General features: G+C 39.5%; 1 protein-coding gene and 1 long non-coding RNA gene across 8 annotated transcripts in view; one reads left to right on the top strand and one right to left on the bottom strand.

Annotated features, from left to right (window-relative positions):
• fam13b (family with sequence similarity 13 member B) overlaps window positions 1-25,255 on the top strand; it is a 116,153-nt gene that overhangs the window by 46,402 nt on the left and 44,496 nt on the right. For 5 of the 7 annotated variants that reach the window (XM_061891759.1, XM_061891760.1, XM_061891757.1 and 2 more), the window contains exons 4-7: window positions 2,337-2,549; window positions 5,922-6,102; window positions 9,040-9,184; window positions 17,099-17,223. In XM_061891759.1, coding sequence (XP_061747743.1) covers window positions 2,337-2,549; window positions 5,922-6,102; window positions 9,040-9,184; window positions 17,099-17,223 — 664 coding nt within the window. The remainder of the gene's footprint in view (window positions 1-2,336; window positions 2,550-5,921; window positions 6,103-9,039; window positions 9,185-17,098; window positions 17,224-25,255) is intronic. The other 2 variants (XM_061891758.1, XM_061891762.1) reach the window with 1 other exon arrangement.
• Window positions 13,675-24,617, bottom strand: LOC133545986 (uncharacterized). The gene is made up of 3 exons (XR_009804953.1): window positions 24,493-24,617; window positions 24,135-24,243; window positions 13,675-13,812 (listed from the first exon to the last, which is right to left on the bottom strand). It is a non-coding gene; the product is annotated as an uncharacterized LOC133545986 (long non-coding RNA).

The following is a 25,255-nucleotide window of genomic DNA, read 5'->3' as shown; positions in this document are numbered from 1 at the left end:
CAGGGTGTGATGTTACAGGTGGTGACAGTACACCTACTTTGAGACAAGAGCTATAGTAATGCATGCTTGATTAACAATTGCGACAACGACTTTTTGGTGTCAACTGAGTTTAGTTTTTTAATGATTTCTGCTGGTGGTGTGCCTCCGGATTTTTTTCAACGCAAAAAATGTGCCTTGGCTCAAAAAAGGTTTAAACCACTGCATTAAACCATATCCAATCTTATTTCCAACCCGAAAAGTAGGTAAAAAGACAATTCAAACATCATAAAATGCCACAAATTCAGTCACCCATTTAGAATATTTTGACCGAATACGTTTGGCTATTTCTGGAGATTGTTGTCACTGGAGTAACGCTTCTGCACTCTGACCACATTATCAGACCAGTTATACTGGAAATGAGCAAAAATTTGACAGAGATGTGCTGTTTATCGTTCACAATACTTATATAAGACATGAACACGTGTTTTTCTTTATGCATTCTAAGTTGTTGTAAATAAATAAATACATTCATACAAAGACTGTTAACAATGTAAGCAATGTGGGCTCTCTATTTTGCCCACAAAACCATCTAAATAACCATTCAAAACCCACCAACAATACTCTATACATATTGTGACCTGAATATTAACCAAATATTAGCAATATTGTTATTATAAGCGCCGCTAACCCATACAAACTATTTCTTAGCGGCCCCATAATACAAACAGCTAAATAGCCCTATGCTGCATTAACGCGTCTCGGCTCGTCAAAGTTATTCTAGTTTATAAATCCATCCATCCATCTTCTTCCGCTTATCCGAGGTCGGGTCGCGGGGGCAGTAGCCCAAGCAGGGAAGCCCAGACTTTCCCCTACCCAGCCACTTCGTCCAGTTCTTCCCGGGGGATCCCGAGCGTATCTGGACAACAGGAGGAGTTAGCCATAAATCTAGAAGTTGTTCATATGTGACTCAGAGAAGGAGACAAACACACACAACCAAAGACTGTGTCTGCAGGGAGACTTTTCCTTGTTAAGCCTTTGTGTGGATCATGATTAATGATTAATCTAAACAGGAAGATACGGACATCCTATCAGTCGTCATCAAAGTGAAAGCAGACATTTTACTTTAGGCTATCATTTTTTTGTTTTTGTAGTTTGTATTTCTTGTTTAGCACTTAGCAACACATGGTGCCCTTTTTTAACAAAAAGGTGGATTTGTTTAGCACAGCTTCTAAAACATGTAGATCTTCTCATATTCAGGATCATCAATATAAGTTTTTATATCATATTTTTTCCCAAAGTAATCGTTGGCTCTCACAAAGTCTGCATGGTTTACATTGTTGTTGATGGGGAACGGATCTGCGGTTCCTGCCTCTATGACTGGCTAGCTCCTTATCACGGCGTGGCGAAGTTGGGAGAGTAGCTGGTTACTGGTTCAATCCCCACCTTCTGTCACGTCCGTTGTGTCCTTGGGCAAACACTTCACCCTTGCTCCTGATGGGTCCTGGTTAGCGCCATGCATGGCAGCAGCTTCCGCCATCAGTGTGTGAATGGGTGAATGTGGAAAAACTGTCAAAGCGCTTTTGGCATAAAAAGGGGTAGAAAAGCGCTATACAAGTATAACCATTATCTCTCAAAATGGCTCAGGAATCATTGTAAAATTGATACTGTTTTGATCATTTCTATTCGCAAACTTTATATGTGTTATCGGTGTCATAAATCAGATTTGTGTGATAATAGCTTCAATATCGAGGCAACTTGTTTCTCCACTCTACTGCTACTTTAAACAAGTTTAAAGGTGACTCTGTGAGTGTTATTACATACCTAGAAGGCCCTCATGATGATAAAAACATTTTTTTAAGGGCATGAACAGTTTTTTGCTCTAGCTGTGAAAAGTAGGTAAATTATTAATTATTCACACAAGTTCGGGGAAATGTATTTCAAGTCAGTCAAATCCGGAACTAATTAACAGCGACACACCAGGGTTTACTGTAGAAGTAGTTTTAGTTGACACCAGTGTCAGATTTAGGTCCAGTGTTAAGAGCAAAACCAATGCTTAAAAATGTTTGTATTGAAATAATGCTGAGGGCTTGTCAGTCAACAGTCGGTCACTCATCTGCCCGACAGCAGCCGGCTCTTGTTTCATAAAAAAAACTAAACAAATGAGTATAAAATAACAAAAACATAATGATTTCATTGCCCCAATTACCAATGCCAACTTCCATTTTTTGATCTGCAGTGCGATCCTAAAAGATGTGACCTAAATTGGATTTGACGTGAATACCATTTCATTCATATCTAGCAGGCGAATGAAATGGGTATTTCTTGTACATAATACATATACTGTGTCATCCTTCCAGGTCATCTGGACTTCAAGGGTCTCTTCCTGGTTAACGGCAACGCGGAGCGAGTGGGTTGGCTGCGCCAGCGCTACGACAGCGGCGAGGAGGTGGAGCTGGACAAGGAGGCGGACCTGGCGTCTGCGGTCAGTCTGCTCCGACTCTTCCTGCAGGAGCTCCCCGAACCCCTTATCCCAGCAGCCATCCAGGGGCACATACTACAACTGCATCAAGGTGCCCTGCTTCTCACCCACACTCTATTCTATTTCAGTACCCAACCAACTTTTATAGGATCATCAATTTTAATGGACTCATAATCACTGCTATTGTTAGGTTTCTGTTTTTCTTTCCTCATCCTATTCCTCTTTTAACTTTGTCACTACACAAAATCTTTTCTAATCTATTCGACAGCTGAAGGGGAGTTTTCATACTGTCAATCGTTAAAATATAGCTTTGATAACGCGGCATTTTTTGTCACGTTCACTTCACGTCACCTCTCCAACATGATGGATTAGAATCTGATGTGGGGGCATCAAACCATATATTATCCTGCACTGTGGTACCAAAATTGAATGGCTTTGCATTTAATGGCTTTAATGTATTTGAATGTGGCGTGTCACCATGGCATTTTAATTACAGCCACACTTTGAAAATAAGTTGTGTTTTTTTTTCTTTTACTTGAAAACAAATTAAAGTAATATAATAAATTAGGGCTTCGCGATATGGCCTTTTATTAATATCTCAATAATTTTAGGCCATGTCACGATACACAATATATATCTTGATATTTTGCCTTAGCCTTGAATGAACTCTTGGTGCATATAATCACAGCAGTATGATGATTCTATGTGTCTACATTAAAACATTCTTCTTCATACTGCATTAATATATGCTACTTTTAAGCTTTCATGCAGAGGGAAATCACAACTAAGTCAATTGACCAAAGTTGTATTTATTAAACAGTTATTAGGCAGTGGCACAAACATTCATGTCATTTCCAAACAGAATGTGCAAGATTGTCAGAGACATTTTAAAACAAGCTATTAGTGCAATTTTGTGCATGATGTCGCTAAGATGACATAACAAAACAAGACTAAATTAAAGTGCAGTTTTTGTACAAAACACCACTACAATAGTTATAAATAATAAAACAGAAAAATAAAGTGAACTTTTGTGCATGATGTCACACAAGAGATTTCAATAACTGTCAAATAAAAATTATCTGCATAATAGGAAATAAAATAATGTATGTGCTTCGCTATGTGGTAGGTTCCTGCAGACGTTATCTCCTTCTGTTGTGACAATTTTTTTCATATTACATTGATCTGGAAATGGTTGCTTGGGCGTTTTGTTGGGTGTGGCACCGGCCGAGATGTTCACATGCGGAGTTTCAAGCACTCTTCATTCTCTAGCAGGTGACTTTTCAAATGGTGCTACAAATTAGCTGTAATGCTACTTTTTGTAACAACGCTTTTGCCGCATACTTGACATATTACAGTTGTCTGTTCAACATATTCCCGCTTGAAGCCAAACCACCGCCAGATGATGGACCCCCTGCTGTTTTTCTTGGGAAGTAATTCTTCCTTCATTTGTTACCAGAGTCACACCTTTTTCTCTCGTATTACCACTTGCACAGCATCGCAGCTAACGTTACCCATGGCTCTACCTCTCTGCTCCCCGAGAGCACGCGCAACAGTATGTGACGTATGTAAGAAGCTGCGCTTGTTTTATGTCTCTGTGCAAAGGAGAGACAAGAAAGAGAGTGAGAAACGCTTGCAGTGTAATACCCGCAGCTAAAATCAACTGCATGAGAACGTATACTTGAATATCACGATATTGTCATTTTCTATATCGCAGATACAAACTGGCGATATAGCAAGTACATTCGATATATCGCCCAGCCCTATAATAAATATATTTTTGCCCCCGGAATAAATCATAGTCTGACGCTATTTTTAACTTTTATTAGCAAACTTATGATAACAAACGGCACAATTCAACACATTTTACCTCCCGTGCAAATACTTTCGTCTCCTGAATCCGCACTTCCCCCGTACACACAACACTTCATTCTCAGCCGTTCACCTTTCAGGCACAGACAATGTGTTTGTGACCATGAGAAAAACTAACATCCAATCCAAACCACCCAAACATAAGACATTAACAGTAGATAGTTGATACAGTATGAAATCAAATCAAATCAAATCAACTTTATTTATATAGCACATTTAAAATTTACCACAGATGTAGCCAAAGTGCTGTACAATGGGCGGTTTAAAACGAGAACCGAGCAAACGCAACACAACACAAACAGAACACGATAAATATAAATAATGGGGCGGTTTTGCTTGGTTGGTAGAGTGGCCGTGCCAGCAACTTGAGGGTTGCAGGTTCGATTCCCGCCTCCGCCATCCTAGTCGCTGCCGTTGTGTCCTTGGGCAAGACACTTTACCCACCTGCTTCCAGTTCCAACCACACTGGTTTGAATGTAACTTAGATATTGGGTTTCACTATGTAAAGCGCTTTGAGTCACTTGAGAAAAAGCGTTATATTAATATAATTCACTTCAATTCACTTCAAATAAATAAAATAAAATAAAATAACTAAAACATAAAAACAGGTTCACATCAGATGTATAATGGGGTGCAATTGCAGGATGGATATCACTCAGTGTATGTTTTTAACAGAGATTTAAAAACAGGAAGAGAGGGGGCTTGTCTAACTTGGGAGCAGCAGCAGCGAATGCTCTGTCACCTCTAAGCTTCAGCCTTGTGTCCGGCACCGAATTGATATATACAGTCTATTATTTGCGCACTATTAAAAAGTGCTGTATTGAAAACATGACCAAAGGAAAAAAGACTTTGATCACTGAAAACCGGATGTAAACAAAACACACGCCATTGTGACTGTCTGGGGCATTGTCAGCATGTCTGCAATGTGGAGCTAATATTTATATATAACAGATATACCCACTGACAGCCATCTACAAAATGTGCAAATATTAAGAAAAAAGTGGCGACTTTTAAGACGAGAAAATCCAACTGGTGCAGCAGCGCCAAGCAAGTGTGTGACACCATGCTCGCTGCAGCGAGCCTCATTTGTCAGCGACATCAAGGCACAGAAGTTAAGAGTCTCTAAACACCACTACATTTTATAACACCAGAGAAGAAAATGTTAGGTTTGTTGCAAGTTGTTTTTCATTTTAAAATAAGTCATTAAATGTCTGTAAACACTTGAAAAATCTCAACAAAGTACAAAAAGCAGCAACAATTGAAAATATGGCAAAAGGACAAAAAATATATATATGTTGATACGGATTTATAATGGACTGATTTTAAATGTATGTATACATTTTTTTTAGCCTTTTTAAAGTAAATCATATCATAGCGAATTGCTCGATGATGTAATAGGCACTACGCCCATAACCACGGCAGTTTAGCAGTTTAGCTTTGATAGTCCTATTATTTAATCCATCACATTCTTTAAAAAGTACATGTGTACCAGCACCTCCTCCTTCCTGTTGAAACAATCACAGTGATGACCGTGATGGAAACAGTCATGCCTGTGCTTTCCTTATATAATCTTTATTTTCCTACCTGCCTTCAGCAGAATATAGCAGCGAGGAAGAGCTGTGCAGAAACCTGAAGTTCCTGCTGCAGCAGCTTCCACAGCTCAACTACGGCCTGCTGCGCTTCTTGTGCCGCTTCCTGGGGAGTGTGGCGTCGCTTCAGCAAGAGAGCTGGAACATCGGAGCGCTTGCTGCCGTCTTTGGACCGGACATCTTTCAGTAAGACTCCGCCATAGGCTCATTCAATCATTTTGTTCATTACAGTCAAACACAACACTTTGAAAGCCCAATTCATCAGTCAAATGTTCATTTATTGCGAGTCTACTACGGTCAGTTATAAAGGCGGTACAGAAATAATACGTAGGCGGAACAATGCTAGATAGTTTGTTGCTATGCTGAGGACGGTCAGGTTCATTTTGTTGCTTTCAGTTCACCATCCATCGTCTTTCGCTTATCTGAGGTTGAGACGCAGGGGCAGGCTTTCAGCTAACCTTTTCTTTTAACCTTGTAAGTAGGCCTGGGCGATATGGCCTTTTTTATAATATTGCGTTATTTTTAGGCCTTATCACGATACACGATATATTTTTCCATATTTTGCCCTAGCCTTGAATGAACACTTGATGCATATAATCACAGCAGTTTGATGATTCTATGTGTCTACATTAAAACGTTCTTGTTCATACTGCATTAAAGGCCTACGGAAATGAGATTTTCTTATTTAAACGGGGATAGCAGGTCCATTCTATGTGTCATACTTGATCATTTCGCAATATTGCCATATTTTTGCTGAAAGGATTTAGTAGAGAACATCGACGATAAAGTTTGCAACTTTTGGTCGCTAATAAAAAAACCTTGCCATTACCGGAAGTAGACGATGTGCGCGTGACGTCACGAGTTGTAGAGCTCCTCCCATCCTCACATTGTTTAGAATCATAGCCTCCAGCAGCAAGAGCTTTCCGGACCAAGAAAGCAACAATTTCCACATTAATTAAAGGATGAAAGATTCATGGATGAGGAAATTTAGAGTGAAGGACTAGAAAAAAAAAAGGCGATTGCAGTGGGAGTGTTTCAGATGTTATTAGACACATTTGATAGGATCAGGAAATTTAGAGGGAAGGACTACAAAAAAAAAAAAAGGCGATTGCAGTGAGCGTGTTTCAGATGTTATTAGACACATTTAATAGGATCATTCTGGAAAATCCCATATCTGCCTATTGTGTTGCTAGTGTTTTAGTGAGATTAAATAGTACCTGAAAGTCGGAGGGGTGTGGCCATGGGTGTGTTGCCCGCCAGTGTCTCTGAGGGAAGTCACGCAGCTGCAGCAGGACGGAAGCTCCGCTGAGGTCTCCGATAAGAGTCGACTCATTACCACAATTTTCTCACCGAAAACTGCCGGTTGACATGTGGTCGGGATCCATGTTCGCTTGACCGCTCTGTTCCATAGTAAAGCTTCACCTTCGGGAATTTTAAACAAGGAAACACCGGCTGTGTTTGTGTTGCTAAAGGCTAAAAGCTTCCCACCTCCATCTTTCAACTTTGACTTCTCCATTATTAATTGAACAAATTGCAACACAGATGTCCAGAATACTTTGCAATTATGTGATTAAAGCAGACTACTTATATCTTGGATTGGGCTGGAATATAATGTCCGCTACAACCCGAGACGGCAAACGCACGCGTTATCATACGTGTCATCATACCGGGACGTTTTCAACACGACACTTCACGGGAAATTTAAAATTGCAATTTAGTAAACTAAAAAGGCCGTATTGGCATGAGTTGCAATGTTAATATTTCATCATTGATATATAAACTATCAGACTGCGTGGTCGCTAGTAGTGGCTTTCAGTAGGCCTTTAATATATGCTCATTTTAAACTTTCATGCAGAGAGGGAAATCACAACTAAGTCAATTGACCAAAACTGTATTTATTAAACAGTTATTAAGCAGTGGAACAAACATTCATGTCATTTCCAAAACAGAAAGTCCAATATTGTCAGAGACATTTTAAAACAAGCTATGATTGCACTTTTGTGCATGATGTCACTAAGATGACATATCAAAACAACACTAAATTAAAGTGCACTTTTTGTACAGAACGCCACTACAATAGTTTAAAACAAATAAAGTGTACTTTTGTGCATGATGTCACACAAGATATTTCAATAACTGTCAAATATAAATGAACTGCATAATAGGAAATCAAATAGTGTTTGTCCTACGATATGTGGTAGGTTCCTGCGGACATTATCTTCTTTTGTCGTTGACTATTTTTTTCATTCGGTGTTGATCTGGAAATATTTGCCTCGCCATTTTGATGGTGTGGGCGTGTGGCACCGAATGGAAATGTTGACATGCACTCTTCATTCTCTAGCATGTGACTTTTGAAATGATGCTACATATTAGCAGTAATGCTACTTTTGGTAGCAACGCTTCTGCCCCACACTTGACAAATTACGGTTGTCTGTTCGACATATTCCCACTTGAAGCCAAACCACCGCCAGACGATGGACCCCCTGCTGTTTTTCTTGGGAATTCATTCTTCCTTCATTCGCACCTTCTTTCTCTCGTATTACCACTCCCACGGCTCTGCTAGCATCACAGCTAACGTCAGCCATGCTGCTACCTCTCTGCTCCGCGAGGGCGTATACGTATGTTACGTATGACGTGACAGTATGTGACGTACGTAAGAAGGTGCGCTTGTTGTCTGAGAAGGAGCGACAGGAAAGAGCGATAAGAGCCTGTAACGTAATGCCCGCAGCTAAAAGCAACTGCGGGAGAACATATACTCTATTATCATGATAATCATTTTCTATATCGCACAGAGACAAACCCGCGATATATCGTGTATTTCGATATATCCCTCAGCCCTACTTTCAGTCTTAATTTACCGAAAGTGGATTTTGAGTTTTCAGCAACAGTTTTTTCTGCACAGAATTTTTATAAACAGAATTTTTAAACACACACAATTTCGCTTACAAATATTTTATCAACAAAATGTTCAGCATATTTAAAATGCAACACAATAAATTCAGTTACATATTGTGTCAAAAAGAGCTTTGATCATAAAACAAAGGTGTTTAACCTCCATAGTCGACTCTGTTCCATAGTAAATATTATACCCTCTTCTCTTCTTGTCCTGTCGTCCACGTGCAGTCTGTCAACAGAAGGCGAGGACCTTCGGGACCAGGAGTCCGTCAGCCGAGTGCTGGCAGAGCTGCTGGACAACCAGGAGGGCTTGTTTGACTCTGAGGACGACGACGTCTCCACCACCAACGACTACAGCTCCATCAACGAACAGGTACCATCTGTGAGCCACTTTGTGTGTCTCCTCAGCGCACAGGAGGCATTCTGTGCCGAGTACACAAACAGTTACGTAAGAGCCGGGGCAAAATGTAGAAGGAGCGGCAGAGAAAGCAGCCAGGACGGTTTAGACAGAGAAGGAAGAAGGATGGAGAGGGAGGGATGGCCAGGGAGAAGAAGCTGGTGATGATGCAATCGTGCAACTGACACTTACATCCTCCCTGCTAAGAAACCGTCATAATGGGCACCTACCAGACAAAACATCTTGACAATACACAGATTAATATGGTCTAATCTATTACAGAACATTGGAGAATGCATAACTAACTGCACCCTGGACTATGATCGTTTTAATTGGCTGAATGGAGTCATGTGAGAGATGCCAAGAGTGCATGTAAACCTTTATGATGCTGTCAAGAGTGTATACACCATAAACCTTTATGATACTGTCACACTCTGAGAAGCTGCTCATCAACAATCTGTTTAACTTGGGACTTTTTAAAGAAGAGACGGTGGCCTAGTTTGAGCAGCAGCGACATGTCGCGCCCACACATGCACATAGTTATTACTCTCACCTCAGGCTCCTTTTACTTCTTCCTTTTAATTTTTTCTTCTGTCTTCTCCAACCTGAATCCAGGTCTTCACAGCGTGAGCTGCAGCGCCATCAAGAACTGTTTTATCGCTCGGATTCTACACTGCAGAAAATAACATGTTTGGTTTTCTCCTTTAAAGTGGAACTGCACTTTAAGAAGAAAATCACAATCCTTATGTAAAACAAGCCCGCGTGTAGTTTTTTGTTTTTTTAATGCATTCTAACGTTGTAAATAAATATTAGCAAGAGTCAGCTAACAATGAAACCAATATAGCGCTCTAAATACATCCAAAACCCTCCATTTTTTCTGCAAGTATATATGTAATGTAGTAACAGGCACATAATATTTACCCGTTCTGCTCATCTTAAGCATACGGCGGCACATTCATTTCACAAGTGGATTTTTAAAGGCCTACTGAAATGAGATTTTCTTATTTAAACGGGGATAGCAGGTCCATTCTATGTGTCATACTTGATCATTTCGCGATATTGCCATATTTTTGCTGTAAAAATTTAGTAGAGAACATCGACAATAAAGTTCTCAACTTTTGGTCGCTAATAAAAACGCGTTGCCTGTACCAGAAGTAGCAGTCGATGTGCGCATGACGTCACGGGTTGTAGGGCTCCTCACATCCTCACATTGTTTATAATCATAGCCTCAAGCAGCAAGAGCTATTCGGACAGAGAAAGCAACGATTCCCCCATTAATTTGAGCGAGGATGAAAGATTTGTGGATGAGTAAAGTTAGTGAAGCACACAAAAAAAAAAGCGACGGCTACGGGCGGCAGCAGTGGAAGCATTTCAGATGTAATTAGACACATTTACTAGGATAATTCTGGAAAATCCCTTATCTGCTTATTGTGTTAATAATATTTTAGGGAGATTCTAAAGTCATACTTGAAAATTGGATGGCTGCGGTGAACGCAAGTGTCTCTGAGAGAAGCCGAGGAGCCAAGATCACAGCTGTCTTTTTGACAGCTACAGGAGGAGGTCCCATAATCCACTGAAGTCTCCGGTAAGAGCCGACTTAATATCACAATTTTCCCATCCAAAAACTTGCTGGTTGACGTAGAGAAACATGTTCGCTTGACCGCTCTGTGTTAAAGTTTAACAACAAACAAACACGGGCAGAGTTTCGGTGCTAAAGGCAGCTGTAATACACCGCTTTCCTCCAACAGCATTCTTATTTGACGTCTCCATTATTAATTGAACAATTTGCAAAAGATTCAGCAACACAGATGTCCAAATTACTGTGTAATTATGCGATTAAAAGAGACGACTTTTAGCCATAAGTGGTGCTGGGCTAATATGTCCCCTCCAACCCGAGACATCACAAACACGCGTCATCATACCCGTCGTCATTCCGCGACTTTTTCTACAAGAAGCTCTGCGGGAACTTTATAATTGTAATTTAGTAAACTAAACCGGCCGAAATGGCATGTGTGGCAATGTTAATATTTCATCATTGATATATAAACTATCAGACTGCGTGGTCGGTAGTAGTGGGTTTCAGTAGGCATTTAATTACCTCTAGAAATTCGCAAAATCTAAATATCGCAATAAGAAACTGGTAATGGAAACACCCATCTTTCTATTCCAGCTACACTCGAGCGGGAGGCAGGGTACACCCTGGACAAGAGGCCACTTCATCGCAGGCCAACATAGATAGACGGACAACCATTCACGCACCAGGGCCAATTTTGTGGATCCGGCTTTAGTGAAACACTTAAGCGTCATGTAGCAATATTGCTAAGTGCTGAACAAGATATACATACTAGGAACATAGTAAAACAATCACTTACTGTACATTGTGTTCCGGGATGCCGACTGATGGGATGTTTATATCTTCCCGTTTAGATGAAAAATTAATCCAACCGGAAGTAAAAAAAAAAAAAAAAAAAAGTGCCAGCAAACGTGCGTTTTTTCGGGTCTTTTACCACCTCCGGGTTGATGTTTTCTCTTTTTTAATATTTATTTACCTAGGAAAATAAATTAACCTTCACCAGCTCAGCAGCGATGTAGCAGCACACTGGATAAATATGTCTATGATTATATATAAAAAGGAGACGATTAGACTACTCTTACACTACAGGCCAATGTGGCCCAAATCGGACTTATTTGAGATCAGATTTTTTTCCAGCTGACTGTTTACCTTGGCCTTGACGTCACTTGCATGCGCACTTACTGTTGCGCACAATTAGTGTTTTGTTTTTTTATTTGAAAGTAAATAAAATTAAAATCAACTATGAATTATATATATATTTATATATATATATATGTCTATATATATATCTATATATATATATAGATATATATATATATATATATAAATATATGTCTATATATATATATAGACATTATATATATATATATATATATATATGTATATATATATATATCTAGAGATATATATATATATATCTCTCTATATATATATATATATATAGAGAGATATATATATATATATATACACATAGATGTATATATATAGACATATAGTGTAATATATTTGAGAGGGTTGTAATCTTTTTATGGCTGTTAAGTAGAGGAGACACGTACGTCAGCGTGGATCTACGGGAGCTTTATTTTTCAACTCACATGTAAGCAAATGTGCAAATGCAGTCTTTCAACAATCGCTATTTTTTCTGAATCCAAATATATATTCATATATTACATTAACTAGAAACCAAAACTGGATGTTTTGATGAAGTGTCCATTTCCGCTGGCAACTGCATCTTTCCGGCACGCACAAGTGACGTAGCTCACCCAAAGCTGTCAAAAAATGCGATTCAGGTCGCATTGCGTTTAGACTGAAGTCACATTTGAAATGATCAGATTCCAATCGGATTCAGGACTACCTCCTGATGTGGCCTGAATCTGATGCCAAAAGATCACATTTGAAGCAATTTGGACCATTGAGACTGGCAAAAAAAACAGATTTGGTGTGCAGTGTAAACAGGGCCTTAGTCCTAGTTGTCGGCGTTATAGCTTATAATAATAATATCACTAATACTTTGTTAATATTCAAGTCACGCGATGTCAATGGAGTATTGTTGGGTTTTTTTTAATATGTTTTGTTAGGGGGCATTATGGTCACAATAGAGGACTCCTGTTAGCTACATTTTTAGCCACCTTTACGCCATATTTTATGAGTGGAAATGCATTAAAAAAAGAAACATTTGGGATTGTGAATGATAAGGAACATTTAAAAAAAAAAAAGCAGTTCTCCTTCAAACCTGAATTTGAAATCGATATGGATTAACATCAATTTTTAACAGTGAAGGCTCTGCCTGTAATCAGTCACCCCTGACCTCACAAATGGAACAATGACATGTTTTCTTCGCATTTCACCTCCATTCGATGTCCCAGAACTTTTGTCCAGGTGTGTTGACTACCCAAAAATGTAAAGGCGAGTTATTTGGGGCAGTGTCCTAATGTAAATTAGATAAAGCTGTTTTCTGCTCCTGTTATATCCTGACCGACTCAGGCTCACAAACATGCATCAAGGTGTCTTATTGTGCAGAAACACGCAGTGATAGAGCAGTTCTTGTGATTTCAAAATACTGCAAACACATCCTGCTCTGTGGGCGCCAGGATTTAACGGCGTGTGTCCTCTAATATCGTTACGCTGCCTTTCATTACTTGGTCAGCACAGCATCTGAATGAGCTGGAAGAGTCATACCCCCGAGGTCCATTGCTCAAGATGTCATCCGCTACATTTAAAGGGTGCACTTGAGAGCTATCTTGGCTGACATATAGGGTTATTTTCCCGTAGTGCCCTCTGAGTAATGTGCTCCGTGCACCATTGGCGCACATGCATGAATGCAAAGATCGTGTGTGGGAGAAATGCTTATCAGGTGAAAACAAAAAAAAACACAATCAGTACAAGTAGTTTGAAGACAAAAATGTATTTGGCCTAATTGCACGCTGGCATAGTGGAGTTCAGTGAGTCATCCTTGTGTCTGGATGTGACGACGCAAGAATCTCCCAGCAGCCAATCAGAATCCTGGAGTGATGATGTTGCCATAGCGACTCTGCAGACAGCAGCAGATGGGTTTGCTGTTGAGCCGAGTGTAGGGGAGAATAGAGGAGAGGACAAACCGGATACTGGAAAAGAAGCTAATGTGTTTTGTTGGCGACAGATTAACACAGAAATATTCCCCTCGCCGTAGGCCATGCCCCCAAACCTACATTTTGGTATACACTGCATCTGACTTTACCGGCTTGAAAACAAAGATATACAACATGAAATGTGACTTAAGGACTGTAAAAAAACATATGCAAATCATAAAAAAACACCTTCATTGACGCCCACCTCCTGCATAAAGTGAATGTTTAAATTTGACATGCTGGTGTATTTTGTATGAATTATTCAGCCTTTTCTTACTTCTATAAATGAAATCATGGTCAATTTAATTTGTAGAATGAGATTTTAAAGGATAGTGCTGGCAACATCATGTTGCGGGGATGATTCTCTGCAGAAGGAACGTCAAATCCTGGACAACAATCTGTTTCAACCTACAAAAGAACAACACTTTTTTCCAACAATACAATGACCCAAGGCATACAGCAAAAGCGAAACAGAACGGGTTCGAAGATAATAGGGTAAATGTTTGAGTGGGCAAGTCAAAGCCCAGATCTCAATCTGTGTGGATTTGTGGCTGGCTTGCAAAGGTCTGTTTACGCCTGATCCCCAGGCAACCTGACAGAATTTGAGCTTAAAGGAAATTGTGCCAGCCTGACTGAGACATACTGTATCCACACAGACAGTGCTGTAATTGCAGCCAAAGGCACATCTACTAAATACTGATGTAAAGAGGTTGAATACTAGTCATTTACATTTGGGTTTTTTTGTATTTTTTTCCCAAATTCCTGTCAAAATAAGTACAATTAAACTGATCATGATTTAATTTATTAAAGCAATACAAGGCTGAAACATTCAAAATACGTTTACAAGGGATTGTAACTTTAAAGAATTACTCCATACATCTTACTACAGTTGCACTTAAAATGTAGCCCCATTGTACAAAAAAATACAATAAATGTAGGGATGGGTGTCCACAGTTCAGTACTTTTATACGACCAAATTATGTGAGTAGTAAAGGGTAGCAGTTCCCGTCCCATATGTAACACCATTATTTCACAGGACGTCACGTCCGGTTGCAGATACTGCGCCGGCTCAAGCACTTGGTCTAACAGGCATATTTGTAGCAGATCGCCTCTCTGTAGTGTTGCAGTTTTAAGGCCAACAAAGAAAGCATGTAAAGCTGTCAAACATAAGGCTCCACTTATCAAAACACACTAGCTCGATGCTAAGTACAATGGATATGCCATATACATGGTACTGATTAGTATTGCCAATTTGACATTGTGACGTCAACACCTCCAAATTTAATAATCAACGCTGCAACTCAGATGCACGTTAAAGTCAGACAGCTGGTGTGTAATAAGTGGAGTTCTTACAGTATACCCAGTTCGAAGGGCTCCACAAAAGACAAGCCAATTTAATGGCAAAGACTACTCTCTGACTATGGCAACATGCCACCGACAAACTGAAACGACTGCTGACTTGTAAATGAGACCAGCACAGTTACCATTATCAGCTCAGTGTCAAATATAACATTTATTACCACATGAACACACACAAAAGTACCGGTGTCGATTCCCAAATTTATATAGTATTTAAATTGTTATTTATTTGTTGGTTTATTCAATCAGCTGTAACAGTGATGATTTTTGGTAATTAGCCATGGTAAATTGCCATAATACTAGGGATGCACCAAAATGAAAATTTGCGGCCGAAGCCGAATAAATTTAAACACTTTGCCGAAGGCCGAATACTGAATACCGAATAATAAATGCAGTTTTTCACATTTTTTTTTTATATTGCATAAATAGCCTAGAATACATTTTTAGACATGTTTTTTAAATAAAGTATTTTTTTATTGAATATTGACATTTTTTTTAATATTCCAGTAGCCTTTGCTTTTCAAAAAAAGCACAAAGTTTTTCATTTATATTAGGCCTTAAAACAAAACATGCATTCCAAAAAAAAATTAAGTGCATTAAAATGGATAAACCCACAACAAATGAATTATTGTCCTTTTGGCAAAAGTCTGCTTAGCCACAGTAGATAGACTAATAATGTAAACAGAAGGCTCAAGTAAATCTCAATTAAGTTTGTGCTTGTAACGTCATACACTTATATAGGTAGCCTACACAACAGGCTAATAATGTAAACAGAGGCCCCACTAAATCTCAATAAGTGTGTGCTTGTAACCTCATACACTTATACAGGTAGCCTACACAACAGGCTAATAATGTAAACAGCACACACAATGTAAAGAGCACACATCAGAGAAATACCGTCTGCTCGGTATCGTGTAACGGGGCTCAATGTGCTCCATGAGTCTCCGAAAGCCAATGTCCTCCACAACACTAAAGGGTTGTTCATCCAAAGCCATAAACTCCATTACCTTCTTTGTAATTCCGTTTGCTTTGGCACTGTCAGTCGCAAACTTTTTCGCCCTCTCAAAGACGTCGGCCACGAGGCACCTCCTCGAGACAGTTTGGCTGAACATTCGTTGCAAACTGCAATACTTTTGTCACTTTCCGACACTTTAAAATATCTCCACACTGCTGATATTTTTCCGAAGGCGCCCGGTTACAACGTCACCACGTCACTGCACGTTGGTTGATTGCGTCACCGCGTCAAAAAAAATTGCGTCATTGCGTCACACGCCACTATTCGGCCTTGCATTTAACTCATTCCACCGAAGGCCGAATGTGGCTTTTTTTGCCATGTTACCGATTATTCGGTGCATCCCTACATAATACAACAATTTGTATTGTTTTCTTGTTACCAAAATGTATATTATCTGACATGCCCTCCTTTTTGTTGTCTTGTCTTCTGGTCTCCCCCCCCCCCTTGCCTCCATCTTCTTCCTCCCCCGCCCGTTCACCTGCTAGTTGGACGTTTATATTTAGAAGTGTTATGAAACGGTAGTCCATCCCAACACCCTAAATGTCAAAGCTAAGTTACATCAGACGAGAAGGTTGTTTCATGGCAGAAGTTTACATCACACCTTTACGGGCAAATTGTAAAGTAGACAAACGCAACAACTGTGACCTTTTTGCCTTTGTGGACGCCTTCTCGCTCCGTTGTAAAATATCACTGTCACATACCTGCACCTCAATGATGTACCCATAATTACTCATTTTTCCAATTTTTTTTAAAGCGTTGTTACGATAACTTATTTTTGCATACCGTAGCTTTGTGAACAACTAAGTTTGCAACTTTATAACCTGTCTTGTGTTCAGATCACAGAGCTGTTGGACGACGACAAGTGCGAGGCGGAGTGCGAAGAGCTGCCTCAGGATGGCGACGAGGGTCCTGCCTCCCCAAACTCACCGCAACGCACACACACGGATAATCCTGCCGACAGGTGAGCGCTCCGTATTGTGTGGTCTTTAGGGGACATCACTCCAAAACAAAGTGCAACATGAAATCCTTTAATTGCATGACAATTAGTAGCTTTCTGTACACAATAGCAATATTCTAAAATAACAGAACTTTAAAGGGGAACTGCACTGTTTTGGAATGTTGCCTATTGTTCGCAATCATTATGAAAGACATGACGACAGATTTATGTTTATTTTCAATGCATCCTAAGTATTAAATAAACATAAATAAAAGTCCAAGTGGAGGAGTTCAAGTACCTAGGAGTCTTGTTCACGAGTGGGGGAAGAGTGGATCGTGAGATCGACAGGCGGATCGGTGCGGCGTCTTCAGTAATGCGGACGTTGTATCGATCCGTTGTGGTGAAGAAGGAGCTGAGCCGGAAGGCAAAGCTCTCAATTTACCGGTCGATCTACGTTCCCATCCTCACCTATGGTCATGAGCTTTGGGTCATGACCGAAAGGATAAGATCACGGGTACAAGCGGCCAAAATGAGTTTGGGTCTCTCCCTTAGAGATAGGGTGAGAAGCTCTGCCATCCGGGAGGAACTCAAAGTAAAGCCGCTGCTCCTTCACATCGAGAGGAGCCAGATGAGGTGGTTCGGGCATCTGGTCAGGATGCCACCCGAACGCCTCCCTAGGGATGTGTTTAGGGCACGTCCAGCTGGTAGGAAGCCACGGGGAAGACCCAGGACACGTTGGGAAGACTATGTCTCCCGGCTGGCCTGGGAACGCCTCGGGATCCCCCGGGAAGAGCTAGACGAAGTGGCTGGAGATAGGGAAGTCTGGGCTTCCCTGCTTAGGCTGCTGCCCCCGCGACCCGACCTCGGATAAGCGGAAGATGATGGATGGATGGATGGAAATAAAAGTCCACTTAAAGCGGAGCCAGAAGGACCTCCACTTTTTTGCTCATAAATTCTGATAAATAACCATTCAACAATCACCAACAATATATTTGTTTTGTGACTTGAATATTAGCCAAATATTAGTGATATTGGTATTAGATAGATAGATAGATAGATAGATAGATAGATAGATAGATAGATAGATAGATAGATAGATAGATAGATAGATAGATAGACGGACAGACAGACAGATAGTACTTTATTGATTCCTTCAGGAGAGTTCCTTCAGGAAAATAAAAATTCCAGCAGCAGTGTACAGTTGAGATCAATTTAAAAAGTAAATAATGGGGGTATAAATGGAAACAAAATAGAAAGATATTACAATAAGAATAAAAGTAAAAAGCAACAATGGGAATTCAAATATAACAGTAAAATAAGAATATAACAAATTATTATACATCCATCCATCCATTTTCTACTGCTTATTCCCTTTTGGGGTCGCGGGGGGCGCTGGCGCCTATCTCAGCTACAATCGGGCGGAAGGCGGGATACACCCTGGACAAGTCGCCACCTCATCGCAGGGCCAACACAGATAGACAGACAACATTCACACTCACATTCACACACTAGGGCCAATTTTAGTGTTGCCAATCAACCTATCCCCAGGTGCATATCTTTGGAAGTGGGAGGAAGCCGGAGTACCCGGAGGGAACCCACGCATTCACGGGTAGAACATGCAAACTCCACACAAAGATCTCGAGCCAGGAGTGCAGGACCTTCGTATTGTGAGGCAGACGCACTAACCCCTTTTCCACCGTGAAGCCCCATATATTTTATATATATGGCTTCACGGTGGAAGAGGGGTTAGTGCGTCTGCCTCACAATACGAAGGTCTTGCAGTCCTGGGTTCAAATCCAGGCTCGGGATCTTTCTGTGTGGAGTTTGCATGTTCTCCCCGTGAATGCGTGGGTTCCCTCCGGGTACTCCGGCTTCCTCCCACTTCCAAAGACATGCACCTGGGGATAGGTTGATTGGCAACACTAAATTGGCCCTAGTGTGTGAATGTGAGTGTGAATGTTGTCTGTCTATCTGTGTTGGCCCTGCGATGAGGTGGCGACTTGTCCAGGGTGTACCCCGCCTTCCGCCCGATTGTAGCTGAGATAGGCGCCAGCGCCCCCCGCGACCCCGAAAGGGAATAAGCGGTAGAAAATGGATGGATGGATGGATATATATATATATATATATATATATATATATATATATATATATATATATATATATATATATATATATATATATATATTTGATATAAGAGCTAACGCAGACAAAATATTTATAGCTGCGACATGATTACTATCATGTCTACCTATGCTTGCATCATCAAGAGGTCTGTTGCTTCCTCACTTCTTTGCTCCCTGTAAGTTTATTGTAGATCATAAATCATGTACCGTATTTTTCGGAGTACAAGTCGCTACAAAGTATAAATTGCACCTGCCGAAAATGCACAAAGGAAAAAAACATATGTCGCATTTTTGGGGGAAATTTATTTGATAAAACCCAGCACCAAGAATAGACATTTGAAAGCAATTTAAAATAAATAAAGAATAGTGAACAACAGGCTGAATAAGTGTACCTTTTATGATGCATAAATAACCAACTGAGAAGGTGCCTGGTATGTTAATGTAACATATTATGGTAAGAATCATTCAAATAACTATAACATATAGAACATGCTATACGTTTACCAAATAAATCTGTCACTCCTAATTGCTAAAGCCCATGAAGTCTTATACGTTTAGTCTCTTACGTGAATAATATTATTTGATATTTTACGGTAATGTGTTAAGAATTTCACACATAAGTCGCTCCTGAGTATAAGTCGCACCCCTGGCCAAACTATGAAAAAAAACTGCGACTCATAGTCCAAAAAATACAGTATCTCACCTGGACAGAATAAGCCGGAGTAGGCATTCCGACAAGTTGGTACATTTTGATAGACAATTAGGACCCTAAAATGGCCAGAACGACTCGAAAAGACGCTTATTCACAATAACATTCAATATTTATGTATTTTTCTTATTTCAAGCATAAACATTACTATTCATGGGACAAATGATGATCAAGAACCTTATATTTTTGAGCCTGGATATGAGGAGGATGATCTCCATGTTTTAGAAGCTGGGTGATAAGCAGATCCAGCAAGTAGCAATATTGCTAAGTGCTGAACAAGAAATACAAACTACGAACATATTAAAAACAGTCACTTACTGTAAAATATCTGTTCTGACTGGACTGCCAACTGATGGGCTGTTTATACTGTATCTTCCCGTTCAGATGAAGAATTAATCATAATGCTCATGCAGGTAAAAAAAAAAAAAAAGTGGGCTTAAACGAGCGTCTTTTTGTGTTTTTCTCACCATCTCCGCGTCTAAATTGAATGTCAGATTTTGCCAAATTTTCGGTTTATGGCCACAACTTCTTATTATCCAGGTGAGAGGCATGATTTATCATCTAGAATGAAGTTTCACCAACTCAGAGGCGATGTAGCAGCTCACCAGCTCAGTACAGTATTTCAATAGCTACAAAATTGATCACAAAGTACTGGTTAATATGGAGGTCACGACATGTAAATTGTTTTGGGGGGTTTTTTGGGGGCACAATAAGTGACTCCCATTAGCTTCATTGTTAGCCAGTTTATACTTGCTGTATATTACAATTTAGAGTGCATAAAAAAACAAGTGTTCTTGTCTTAAATAGGGACTGAAGGATTGGCACTAGTCCAAAAAAAGTGCAGTACCCCTTTAAACACAATAAGTATCCTTAAAAGAGTGTTATCACGATGAAAAGCAAGTTGCTTAAGGTTGAGATTGATGTGTGTCCCTACTCATATTCAGTAGATCATTAATCTTTTCAGCTGCTCGTAAGTTTGTCATGATGTTCTGAAATCTGCTGCGTGATTCTATTTTAACGCAAGCCCTAACCTTGACAACTTAACAGCAGTGGGCTCCGGTTTAAGTACCACAAAATGTTGGGTTAAAAAACCTTGGGGGAACTTGTAAAAGTTTTCGAAAAGATTGTCATTTTGCATGATGTCATCGGCCTTTGTTGGATACTCAGCTTTGAATTCGGACAAAAGCTTTCTGTGTTTGGTTTTGGGGAAGTTATATTAGCGTTATATACATTGACAGTTCGTAAACAGACTACAAAGTGTTTTTGAAAGTAAACTGCAGACTGTAGGTATACTGTGGGTCAGACAGGCATGGTGGACTCATGGCGACTACCAGATATGCCACATAATGAGTCTTTTTCCTGATAGACCCAAGGGGGGAGGAGAGTCGGATCCCGCTTAAAGGGAGGGACATTGAGATCAGCTCGGGTTCCTCTGATCTGATCTCCTCTAAGATGATTACTGCATTCAGACTAATACACATTACACATATGACACATTTCACACCATGCATCGAACTAAGTAGTCATCGGCGTCATTTGGCATTAAGCGCTAAGTGCAATATCATTCAATAAGAAATTAATACAAAGGAATTGATATGAATTGAACTGATAATTACATTGGTTCTTTCATGGCCCATTGTCCCACCTCATCATCATATAGTTGAGTGTTGTTTTTTTTCAGTAATCCTGCTAACAAACACACGTATATGTAAACAGTTTCTTTAGTTGAAGCAATCTGGGTGTGAGGATTTGCGTGCGTGCATGCCTCAATTTCCTGCCCCCTGCTGGCACTAAAGATGATTGGAGACAGTAATCCAGCGAGCATTGATTTTTCTAAACTGTACTTTCTCACACATTCATTTGTTAAGAAGAGGTTTTATGACAGAGACAAAGTGTCCACTCGGCATAAATGCCAGCCTCAATGTTGACTCAATTAATCACAATTGTGTTGGATCAACTGTGTGTTATGATAACGTCGCTCTTGAATAACATCTACATATTTACAGAGGATTCCCGTCCCCGTTCTCTGCATCTTTGCGGTCTATGCCTTGTTTGTGGAACAACATGGAGGGATTTGTTTGTGTTTGTGTTTGTGTTTGTGTGTGTGTGTGTGTGTGTGTGTGTGTGTGTGTGTGTGTGTGTGTGTGTGTGTGTGTGTGTGTGTGTGTGTGTGTGTGTGTGTGTGTGTGTGTGTGTGTGTGTGTGTGTGTGTGTGTGTGTGTGTGTGTGTGTGTGTGTGTGTGTGTGTGTGTGTGTGTGTGTGAGAGTGTGTGTGTGAGTGAGTGAGTGAGTGTGTGTGCGTGAGTGAGTGAGTGAGAGAAGACGTTCTGTGGTTTACTAGCATAGACATATTTAAAACCATCCTGGCCAGACTCTCTGGATATTTTAAGTCTTGTTGCAGTTGGCATTAGTGTGTTTGTGTGTTGGTCCTCTAAGATGACCGTCTGTCTGCCTGCAGGGATTAATGCTGTAATGTAGGCTTTCTGGTCCACAGCCGACATTAGCAGAGCATTTGATCATCGCTGACCCAAAGTATGAGGATAAGTTGCTCGGTTTGAACCGCCACACATTGTTCGATAGCTGTGACCCGAGAACGAACTAATTGGCTTTCAAATGTCATGGTCACTCTGGCTGGACCAAAAAACAATCATTAATGCTTACAAAGAAATAATTTACTTGTAAATAAATGTCATTGAAATTCTTAAAATGTGCTAAAAAAATATGTAAACTGTATAAAGGTTGTTTTTTTTTTAAACAGCTTAATGTTTTACAGAAGCACATCTGTCATGTATTCAAGGGTCACTAGTCACTGACATTAAAGGACAGACTTCTTGTGACTTACATTGGGAACTCCAAGGTGGAACCCAATACATCCCACGCCGGTTCACCCACTACGTTTTGATATAAATAGAACTAATCTGTTATGTCAGGGGTGTCAAACTCATTTTCGCTCAGGAAAATCTATTCCCACACCAGCCCGAAAAATAAAGACAATTTCAAAATTGTTTTCTTTGTTTTATTTTGGCCAAATATAGGACAAGCACATTCTGAAAATGTACACAGTACAAATAATTTTCTTTAGCTATACCTACTAACCGGTATTGTAAAGTTCTATGTCTAATACATTTCTCAAAGTAGTATTTTTTTCCTCAGAAAATCTATTGCCTAAAAACAAGCTCTTATGTCTAACTGAAAAATTACTATTCATGATATTGTGACTTGTTGTTTAAATATTTTGACTAGAAATTAGAAATAAATACTTGTTGAGATTGTGATTTTTGACTAGAAATTATAACTATATACTTGTTGAGATTGTGAGTTTTTCCAGTGTTCTGAAGCAGATACAGAAGTGAGGTCTACTCTCTTGACATCTGGCGGATTGTGACAGTTCAGAAATAAACTCCCAGCATATTGTGACTTGTTTGTTGTTTAGATATTTTGACTAGAAATTAGAAATAAATACTTGTTGAGATTGGGATTTTTGACTAGAAATTAGAACTATATACTTGTTGAGATTGTGAGTTTTTCCAGTGTTCTGAAGCAGATACAGAAGTGAGTTCTACTCTCTTGACATCTGGCGGATTGTGACAGTTCAGATATTGTGACTTGTTTGTTGTTTAGATATTTTGACTAGAAATTAGAAATAAATACTTGTTGAGATTGTGATTTTTGACTAGAAATTAGAACTATATACTTGAGATTGTGAGTTTTTCCAGTGTTCTGAAGCAGATACAGAAGTGAGTTCTACTCTCTTGACATCTGGCGGATTGTGACAGTTCAGAAATAAACTCCCAGCATATTGTGACTTGTTTGTTGTTTAGATATTTTGACTAGAAATTAGAAATAAATACTTGTTGAGATTGTGATTTTTGACTAGAAATTAGAACTATATACTTGTTGAGATTGTGAGTTTTTCCAGTGTTCTGAAGCAGATACAGAAGTGAGGTCTACTCTCTTGACATCTGGCGGATTGTGACAGTTCAGAAATAAACTGCCAGCATCCAGTGAGTCAACATTAACCATGGCTGAGTTGTTTGTCTGCTGCCTGACTGACAGTAGAGTCTGTCACCTCCTGTTGTAATAAGACCTGAGAACACGCTCACCTTGCATCTTGGCAGCACTTAGTCATTTCAAATCCATAAAATCCCCCGTTTTAATCTTCATCTTTTACAGTTAAAGTCGCTCCAAAGAATTGTGTTTTTTCCATGAGGCCTGCGGAATAGAAGAAAATGTGAACGTTGAGCCGGAGAGACTTCAGAGGTGCATAGAAATCAAACGGATCACCTTGAGACCACCTTATTATTTTGTGAATCAATTAGTCAACAATAGAGATTAATCTACAGATTACATTTTTTGTCACGGATTCTTTAGTGTAGTAGTACAACAATAACCAAATTGTCTTGTATTTAGAGGCTTTAAATGCATGTTGTTTGGACAGAAATACAAAACAAAATTACTTACTGGAGAATAGCTCTTGATGCCTCTTTAAGTGTGCTGCTGTGAAAAGTTATTCGTAATTTGCAGTTTACAGAGCACTTCAAAAGGCTCAATTTCTACGATGACATCTAAGGTTGTTCTGGTCAGGGTTTTATGCTGCCAATTCTGATAGATGTGATATCAGCTGACATGGTCACATGTATGAACTGTAAATTGTATTATTTATTTATAGTGAGAGATATTGACTATATGATCTGAAAAGGGAACCCTACAATTGCCTTACTTTTTGGGAAGTTAACTAATACATTTACATTTAACTTTGAAATATTTAAGAACACTGAATGATTGTGCTTTTTAATTATTAATCAGAATTATTAATCATAATTATAATCAGCTGAGAAACACATGAATGCATTGTAACATCCATCCATCCATTTTCTTCCGCTTGTCCCTTTTCTGGGTCGCTGGTATCAACTAAGTATTTAAACTTTTACATTATTCACTCATATGTTGTCCTACTCTTGGCATCAACAGCATCGATTCATGGATCAATCCACCCTTCCCTGGTACACAACAACGTAGCACACCAGTTGCATGTGTTGTTTTAATATTATTCTATTTCTGGACTCATTTTTTTGTCTATTTGTTAATTTCCTGTGGTTCAATCTACGTGTTTGATAAAGTTAACTAAGCACTTACTCTACTGTCGTTTTAAAGTACCAGTATAATGGAATAAAAAGTTGCCTCTGTATTGAAGCTATCATTATTTATATATGATTAATAACAC

The sequence above is a fragment of the Nerophis ophidion genome, linkage group LG29, assembly GCF_033978795.1.
Source record: "Nerophis ophidion isolate RoL-2023_Sa linkage group LG29, RoL_Noph_v1.0, whole genome shotgun sequence".
Taxonomy (NCBI): Eukaryota; Metazoa; Chordata; class Actinopteri; order Syngnathiformes; family Syngnathidae; genus Nerophis; species Nerophis ophidion.
Note: the sequence above shows the minus strand (reverse complement) of the source record. Positions and strands in the feature narration are given on the sequence as shown.